Source organism: Gavialis gangeticus, unplaced genomic scaffold, assembly GCF_001723915.1.
Source record: "Gavialis gangeticus isolate Ggan-Ray unplaced genomic scaffold, GavGan_comp1, whole genome shotgun sequence".
NCBI lineage: Eukaryota > Metazoa > Chordata > Crocodylia > Gavialidae > Gavialis > Gavialis gangeticus.
This window is the reverse complement of record NW_017729022.1, coordinates 96538496-96548014: the sequence shown is the minus strand read 5'-3', so window position 1 is coordinate 96548014 and position 9519 is coordinate 96538496. Positions and strand designations below refer to the sequence as shown.

General features: G+C 39.6%; 1 protein-coding gene across 1 annotated transcript in view; it reads right to left on the bottom strand.

Annotated features, from left to right (window-relative positions):
• Positions 1–9519, bottom strand: part of ST8SIA1 (ST8 alpha-N-acetyl-neuraminide alpha-2,8-sialyltransferase 1) — a 313115-nt gene that overhangs the window by 215534 nt on the left and 88062 nt on the right. Inside the window, exon 2 of the mRNA XM_019515663.1 lies at positions 6179–6323. Within this exon, the coding sequence (XP_019371208.1) occupies positions 6179–6323 (145 nt within the window). The remainder of the gene's footprint in view (positions 1–6178; positions 6324–9519) is intronic.

The window sequence follows — 9519 nt, the reverse complement described above, 5'->3', positions numbered from 1 at the left end:
CTAAGAGTAGAATCAGGCTAGACATCTGGAGGCACTACTTCACAGTCAGGACAGCTAGGATCTGGAACCAACTTCTAAGGGAAGTGGTGCTCACTCCTACCCTGGGGGTCTTCAAAAAGAAGCTAGATAGACACCTTGCTGGGGTCGTTTGGCCCCAGCATCCTTTCCTGCCCATGGCAGGGGGTCAGACTTGATGCTCTGCTCAGGTCCCTTCCAACCCTACCAACTATGAAACTATACTTATCTCTACACCCTTTTAACTAGGAAGACTTTGTAGAAACTAAATTAAGTGGGGTATGTATTTAGTCAGGATGGCTCTTAAGACCTATTTTTTCATGCCATTATGTTCTGATCATAAACTATTGATCCTCTTCAGCTCCTCCGTCCCTTATCTGATAGCTGTACCTCATTTGTGCAAAAAACAAGATGGGGGGCCTCAACTTGTAATGCATCTCTTTCATACATAAAACATTTTTATGTTCAAAAACCTCTGATTTCAGTTTTTATTAATTCATGTCATAGTCCTGTTATAGGATATATTTGGCCACATCAGAGAAAGCCATCACTGCTCCTGGGCACAAATGTATAACATTGTTCAAATCTGCCTTTGTTGCTTTATCAAAGTTGTACACTTGGGATGCAACTCAGATCATTGCCTCTTGAATGAACGACTGGAATCTCTGGTATTTTGGGGTCCTAAACCTGAGAACTTTCATGCAATAAAATGGATAGAACAGTAACCCAGCTCATGCTACTTTATCCAAAAGACCTTCTAACATGGTATATCCATGTCAAACTTCATTTCTTGTGGTCAGCAAAATTCTGCAACCCTGTATCACAAAAGCATTCCCAAAAGGCAGACATACATCACCCAGGTTGTGCATATGGGTCCTTTTCATGAACTAGTATCTCCAAAACTTAGGCTGCATGAGTACTTGCATAACTGAGCCTGACACTTCCAGAATACATTTACAATATGTATTATTGTAACAGACCCTGAAACAGAGCAGTCCAACTCCTGCAAGTGCTGAAGCTGCCAAAGTTCACCAGGCAATCCTCTGGTGTTTTCTCCTCAAGACTGACCAACTTCAACAGATGCAAGCTGAACTCTCAGTGCCCCACACAAAATACCTGGTGATCCATTCCTGGTGATTATGTTGTTTCTTTCAGAATGTTTGAGTGCCTTGCTTTACACCTGGGAAGGTTTTTCCACTGACCACCTCCATAACTCATGAAGGATAATGAAACTTTGCATGTACTAACTACTCACATGAACCACAGCACATACTACCACCACACCAGGCAGGTATTACAGGCATACATCCAATTTGAGTCATAGATCTCTGTTGTATGAGCACCTATGCAGTTCTACCTGTGAAAGAGCCTCTCTGTAAGAATTCTAAGAATCATGAGCTCTCTTGAACAAGAAAGAGAAAGATCAAAATCTTGACTGACAAACACCAGCAGCAGGTCAGAAGCTGCTCCATGAGTCCCTCAAGAAGGGCTATGATGCTGAGGATGAAGACTATGAGAAAGTCATGTCCCATCATTATGTTTGGCAAAATAAGCAGAGAAGACCCTGGTCTACTTCAAGAGTGGTTTGGATAAAGATAGTCCCAGCTGCAATGTCCTTCTCAAATGGAATTTCAGTGACCCCGATTCAACCACACTAAACTACATCAGTCATATCCTTGAAATGTGTTAAACAGACCTCACATGCTCCCTTTGTAAGCAGATACAAAGGAATATCACAAGCTCTGTAAAGGAGTTGTGTCCCCGTTACCTCTCACAAATACCTGCTTTATTCAGTTATTTTCCCAAGCCATTTCAAGTCTCCCAATGCTGCTAGGAAATAAAATCTTTGCAATTTAGTGGGAATCCTAAAAGGTCAAACTTACCAAACACCAACAAGCTATTCCAAAGACCTCTTTTCCCACCACCCTACTGTCTTGTTAGAGAACGTGTTTGCATTGGAGGATGGAAGCAACATCATAGAATGTGTATGTTCAATGGAAGAAAACTATAGAGTTACTGACAGTAGTGCACTTGGACATAAGTTGATCTCCATATGTGACCATTTCTCCACATAAACGTATCACATGAACCACATGAAGATATAAAACAGAATAAAGTAATAAAATAAAATTGTGATCACAATGGATGAAAAATTCACTATTTGTGCCCATTGTTCCTCCTCAAGCTCTCGCCAAAGCAGATCTTAATTATACAGTCAATGAATACACAGGAGGGGAGTTCAGTCCTAGGACCACAGTATTCTGAGTTACCTCATAACTATGACATCAGGTACCATTATGAGGAATCTCTCCATCTCACCTCAGCCCCTGGGTGTCCCACTCTGATGGGCTAGTCTTTGCTATATTCACACATTTGTTTTTGAAACTTTGATTTGAGGAATTTTCTTGCAGCAAACCTTACACACTCATACCAAGGCACTCTACCCTCTGGCAATATATAGGTCAATAGAAGTTTCTACTCCAAAAGAAATTTCTAAGATTTGGGCTGCTCAAAACTACTTTCCAAACAGCATGAAACTTCTCAGGAAGTAACTGCATAATCAACACGTAGTGGTCACAGGTATAAATCTCAATTAAAAAAAAACAACATTTATTTCCATTTTTCTTATAGCTATACCATTAAGGGTATATTTTTCAATCGTTCAAAGTTCCCTTGGCTTAGGACCTACTTATACTGTCTCTGTGCCATACCTGGGACAGCCAATGCAAATCCCCTCCCTCCAGCTCACTCACTGTTACCAAATCTTAGAAATGAGGCACTACGTCTGTCTTTGTGTAGTTGAGTAATAGTTTAATAGCATGCCTAAGAAAGGGAGACTAAAGAGCAGCACTAGGTTACATGCTCAGCACATATTTCCAGGTAGGGCACAGAGGCAGTATAGACAGGTCTATAAAAAAAATTCTAGCCACACACCCAGCAATCCTTCCCAGAATTTTGCCAAATGCAGGGTTTGGGCTTGAAGCGTGCAAGCGCTTAACTGCTGGGGAGGCTGGGGATTCTACCAATACTCCTACTGGAACTAAAAATCCTGGAGATAACTTCTGATTCTCTGCTCATGGTCAAACCGATCGCCACACTTGGGAACAGGAAGGAATTTTACCCTATGGTCAGATCATCATGGACTGTGGGTTCTTGAATTTCTCAAGTGTATTTTAACAAACTACTTCCTGTCCTTACAGCAGAATGACATTAACAGTGCCCCTGTCCCACTGCTTTACCCACAGCAATTTCAGGTGGCCTTAATGTTTTTGGTTACTGTACCTGGTAGCTGTGAGAGAAGGTTGTCTGGGCAGTTTTAAGAATAGGTTAGACATGCACTTGCATGAAATGGTTCAGAGAGATGATCCTGCCTTGAGCGAGGGGTTATACTAGATGACCTCTTGAAGTCCCTTCTAGCCTTTTTTGTGATACTATTTGCAGCAATGCTCTTTCACATTTAAGTTTGGTGTATGCCATACTGCAAAGCTCAATGTTTTTGCTAATAAAATTTTCAACACCATCTCTCTAAAGAGGAAACGGATGATGTGCACTGGCTGAGATAAATGTATAGCAACATAGATCATTTGGGAAAGTGCTTTGAGTCATGGTTTAAGCTACATGTGCACATTTTTTAAAAACCTGAAATAACTAGGTTGATTTTACAGAATGCTCCTGTGGCTTGTGTATGCATCTGTGCAGGTTTTATCTTAGGAACCAGTTGATGAAATAACAAAATTTAGACCACCAAACTCTACCATGCTCAATTGAGACACAGATTCCAAGTCAAAAGAAGCACAGAAATTTCAGAATCCTTAGTGTTGATCTTCCAAACAAAAAGCTTTAGGTATAACAGAGCTCACATACCACTATAACGAATTCAGGTTGAAGGAGTTGGCCACAATACTTCTATTTTTTGTTTTTAAATTCTCTCAATAATTTTAATATCTCCCCATAACCTGGAGGCTAAATTATTCAAGTTCCTCTAGAACCCCAGATCGGTTAACTGCCTCCATCCCTCAGGAAGTAGAATTCTACATCTGCCAACATATTCTACAATTTCTGTCCAGGGAAGGGGTGGCTAGGAAGACAAGTAACTTTAAACTGTAGGACGTTTCCATTTTGACTTAAACATGGGTTGGTAATAGGGATGGGGCTAGTCCAACATGCTTGGAACACTTAAAGTATTGTGGGCTGGTGCAACTATTGCGGTAACTCAGCTAATTCTTCTGCTACACAGGAAAGGCAATCATTAACACAGATTACTTTAGACCATTACTTTAGTTCTTATTCAGTTTGCATGCTCTCTCTATGGTAGTGTTTATGTATGGACCAGATTTTGACTGAGGCCAACCACTATCTGATTATCCTATTTCAGCTTTGTGAACAAGCCATAAAAGAAGTTTGGATTCTGCATTAGGCAATGCTCAGCCACAATTATATTAGTCCCTGAGTGTTTATCACAGGAAGCACCTAACAAACTGGCCCATCCAGTAGGAGTTGGATTCTGATCTCAGTTACACAAATGGAAACAAACAGAATTTCCCAAGTGTTAAATAACAGAAGATTCAGGCCTAGAAGTTGGACATTTGAAGCTTTTGGTCTTATGCCACCAATTTTATTTTATCCCTTTATGAGGGTCTCCAAGAGCCACTGGTACAAATTCATCTGAAAAATATAAAAGTACTGAAATGTTTCATTTTGAAATATACCAAAATGTATATTTTAAGAGATAATGCCCCTCCCTGCCACTGCATTTGACCCAGACTTTTAATTTATCTATTTCAATAGGAAATTTGGAAAATGTGCATTTGGGCAAACTGAAATTTTTGGAGGGAGTAGATAGATATCAATTCTAAACACTCTGGGTCAATCTTAGCCCTAAGTTTCCTTCCCCCCCGCCAGCTGTAGTCAATATTTATATGTTAAGTAATTTGGGACTGGACAGACAAATCATATGATGCGTATAGGGAGATCCCAGGGGCACACCTCAGTAAGTGGGGAAACCACAACTCTGCTTACAGAGATGCATCCCAGAGATTCCAGGGGGCTCATGTCTCTAAGCAGAGAAAGCTGAGTAGGCACTCCTAGGGATTGGAGTGCCTGATCCTGTGCAGAAATTCCCAGGGTGCACAGGATAAAGCTCCTCAAGCTCCAAAAGAACGCGTCACCCATCGTCCCACAGCATCAACAGGCATGACAATAGGTAATCTTTACTTATTTCAAACTGTAGATTAGTTAAATCCCAATCTGAACAAAAAGAACAAAAACTGGAGATATGGGGCTTGACCATTAAAAATAACTAGGAACTCTTTTATGAGCAGCTTAATGGATTATTTGTGATTAATATAAATCTAAAATCAATTCAGATTCAGAAGTCAAAAAGATTAAGGAGTTACTCCATTTTACATCAGTTTAACTGAAATCAGAATTTAGCCCTTCAGTTATTTGTTGGCCTTTTAAATTAAACCACGACTGATATATTCAACCATGATACAATGGCTACAATTCCACTGACTTCTGTGGAATTGATTCAAATTGAATTTGGGCCCAAATGCAGGCCAAAAGCTGCCCTTTGGAAGGGAAAAAAGGGATTAAGCCAGGAATACTGGCAGATCCTGGCAGGCTAGATGAGGAATGTGAATTTCTTCAAGAGTCTTCACAGTGAGTTTTGTTGCACTACCAACTCAATTTTGTCACGAGCCTTACCAGAGTTGATGCTTTATTTAAAGCTCTAGCTTCTCAAGGTGGGCAAACATGCAAGAATCTCAGCCTTGTACTTAGTTTCTACCCCTCATGGTTTCAGAGATGCCTTTGAAAATGTAATTTACTGAAATTTGAGCACTTGGGTCACAAGAAATGACAAGTGTATAACTTAAAAAGAGTCAAGATCTTAAGTCAGAATCACAGTCTTTAAATGCTGGGGCTAAGTAGCCACAGGAGAAATATTTATAGCTGCTCTTCTGGCTATGTATGTAATTAATGTTGTTTTAAATTTATGGTACATCTAAATTTTAAAAAATTACAAGAGAATGTTCAGCAATGAAAAGTGCAGATGCAGTTTATTTCTTATAAACAGTCGTAGCCAGACTGATTTAGCTTTTACAGTGTTATCTTCTAAAGGAGAATAAAGGGATGAAGTGAAAAGAATAAGAATGTTACTAACCTGTGGGAAAAGGGAGTAAGTTGCATTGTCAATAGTGAAGGAGTATAAGAATTCCCCATCAAACCAGAGGTTCTTTCCCATGGGGGAATTCTGTTTTGTCATAGCAAAGAGATGACCAGGATCACAACAGTCTTCCAGCAGTTTCCTAATCAAAGCAACAAAAAGAGAAGAAGAAATGTGTTCATTAGGACTTAGTGATTGGCTCCTCATCGAGAGACTTTTCATTTTTACTTGAAGTTCTAGCCAACTGATATTCCATACATCTTGTAAAGTGGCTAAATCAGGCCTGGTGACCATTAACTGTACTAACAACCAGCCAGAAAAAAGGAGATTTCTATGTTGCTGATACAACAGATAATGCACCCTAACAAAATACTCAGACTACAAGGTATTTAGAAATTCATATGCAAACCCAATTATTTCATGGTCATTCCTGCAGTTCCAGATGAACAATTTTGATTTGGTTCAGGAAATCCTTAGATAATTTTTCCAAAAACTTTTCCTGGATAAAATTTGACATTTGCTGAAAAATATTTTTGTTTTTCAATTAGGTGTAATGAATAAATAAAAAAACCCATCAGAGCTCTCTAAGAATCACAGACATCAAAATCAAATACATGAATTTTAAAACTAGGTTGTAAAGTACACAATGTTGTATTGTTTGTTACTAGAGATAAGCCTATAGAAACCCCCCAAAATTGTAGTTCCAACCATCAGTTCAGGTCTGTTTCTTCTTAGGAGGAAAATTGTTTGTTCCTCTACCTTGATTAAATTCTGTCTTGCAAAACTTCATTAAATTGAAATTGTGCATGGCATTCTCCTCTCCTCTTCCCAAACTATAGTCTCATTAAATATAGTTAAACAAAGATATTGTATTCCACTCAAGAAGTGTCTGGATTTTTGTGAGGGGAAAATTGTTCCTATGAAGTATTTAATCAGTCCTACATATGCTCTAAAGAATAATCCTATTCATGGAATTAGCTGTATGGCAGGAGTACTCATGTGAGTAAAGTTTCAGTACTAGTGCCACTGTCTTCAGTGCTCTAAGCAAGGATCACAGAACTGGGCCAGGTAGAAGTAGGTGGGAGTAGTACCTGGGGAAGCAGACTTCTCTGCACTGGCACCAATAAGCAGAGAACCACTCTTCCAGTTCTATATACTGATTGCACTGAGTTTGACTGAACCCACGACTGGGGTTTGTGTGGGCGGGTATCACTTTGGGACTATGAGTTCTGGAGCTCAACAAGCCGAACAATTAATACTTGGAACTCTGGGGATTGGCAAAATTCTAGATAATCAATTGAGTTTTGATCATTTGATTTTAAATATACAATAAAGGTTGTGTTCTTATTTGTCCCCAAAAGCATTAGATTTCAAACCTTGACTGCTGCCACAGGCACCTGATAGAAAGGTTAGAGGGGGAAGGCACAATATGAACATCAGCTGCTAGAGATAGCAGCTGATGTTCATATTTGAAATGGGCTTTTATTCAAAACCAAAAATAATTCCCAAACATGCTGACTTCATACCTTTCTAGGTTTGCAAAAAAGGTTACACCAAATCAATTGTTATCAAAAACCTATTTTCAAAATTCTTCATTTACCAAAAAATTGCTGATTTTAGTGAATGAAAAAATGGTGTAACTTTTAACAACTTTTAAAAAAACATTTAAATTAAAATTAAAATGGGACCCTTTTGAATCCTTGTGAAAATGGATACTACAAAATGTTTCATAATTACAAATATTCTATTGAGCTCTAATAAGTAATTATTTCCTATTTCTACCTGGGATGCTTATTTCATAGTTTCATAGATATTAGGGGATGGAAAGGACCTTATAGATCTTCAGGTCCATCCCCCCTGCACTTGGGCAGGAAAGACTGCTGGGATCAGATGACCCCAGCAAGATGGGTGTAAAGATGTTTTTTGAAGATTGCCAGGGTGGATGACTGTACCACCTCTGGGGGGAGACTGTACCAAACCCTCAGCACTCAACTTGTAAAGAAGTTTTTCCTTATGTCAAACCTGAAGTTATCTTCAATCAGTTTGTGCCCATTATTTCTTGTCCCCCCCGGGGGCCTTGGTGAATAGATGCTCCCCCAAGCCCTGAAATATGCCCCTGATATATCTGTTTATAGATGTTCATTCTGTTGTGCCTAAGGCACTAACATCAAGGCACCATAAAGCAGCCCATTGAAGAAAATGAAAGTACACAGGAAGAATGCTAAATAAGAGAGAATGAAGCATAGAAAGTAACTAGAGAAGGTGGATTGAATGCTGGAACAAAAGCAAGGGGCTATTCAATGAAACTGAAATGTAGAAAATTAAAACAGGTAAAAGGCAATAAGTTGCATGTGGTGCATAAATAATATATGGAACTCATGGCCATATATTATTAAGAATATTATACTCATGATAATATTAAGACCAGGAGCAAGATTCCAAAAAGCAAAGAGAAATGTATAAGCATTTTAGCTCAGAACTAGATGCTTTTGTTCCAGGGCGTAAGGAAACCTCTAGCTTATGAAATTTAGGAAGCAATTTTCTTCGAGACAGCTTATCCTATAACCCCCTACTGTAGGGTTTGCTTGCACCATCCTCAGAGGCACAACACTAATATGATCTAGAATAGCAGTTTCTATTCCTAGACATACTACTGGTTATGGTAAAAAAATTCTGACTTCCTTGTACTAAAGGTGGGATTTCATGTTATACCCATCCTGAAGCCCAAAATAAAACCTCCATCACAGATCTGCAGTTACTGAAAAGATTGAGATTCAAGAGCAGTTGAGAGACATCTGAAATCCCTCTCTGAAGCACTTTTGCCACATAGCAAAGGGTACAGACAGATATTTGTTTGAAGTGCTAAAAATTTCTAAGTTTGCAGTGCCACAAAAACCTGACAGGACAAACATGTACAGTCATTCAGTGCCTGGTGTGGAAAGCTGCAGAGCATGGCAAGAGTATGTACTTCCAGCACTCTGCAGTTAGGCAGTAGGCCTGTGCAAATAGGGAAGTATTCAGTTTGGATTTGGCTGATTCGGAGGACAGTGATTCTATTCGGAGATTCAGATCATTGTCCTGAATCGATTTGGCCAAATCAGCTTCAGAACATTTGGCGATGATTCGGAGAGGTTTGGTGATTTGGATCAGCTGCGGAGAGGCAGGCACAGCCAGGTGGTTGCAGGTTCTCCCACGGCTCCTCCATCTGTGCCTGCCTCTCCCTGGGTAGGGGGAGCCACAGGAGAAGCCCCCATGGATGCCCTGCCTGGCTACATTCCCCACCCAGCCCCAGCGTAGTCCCGGATCTTTAAAAAAAAAAAAAAAAAAAAGCCCTGCAC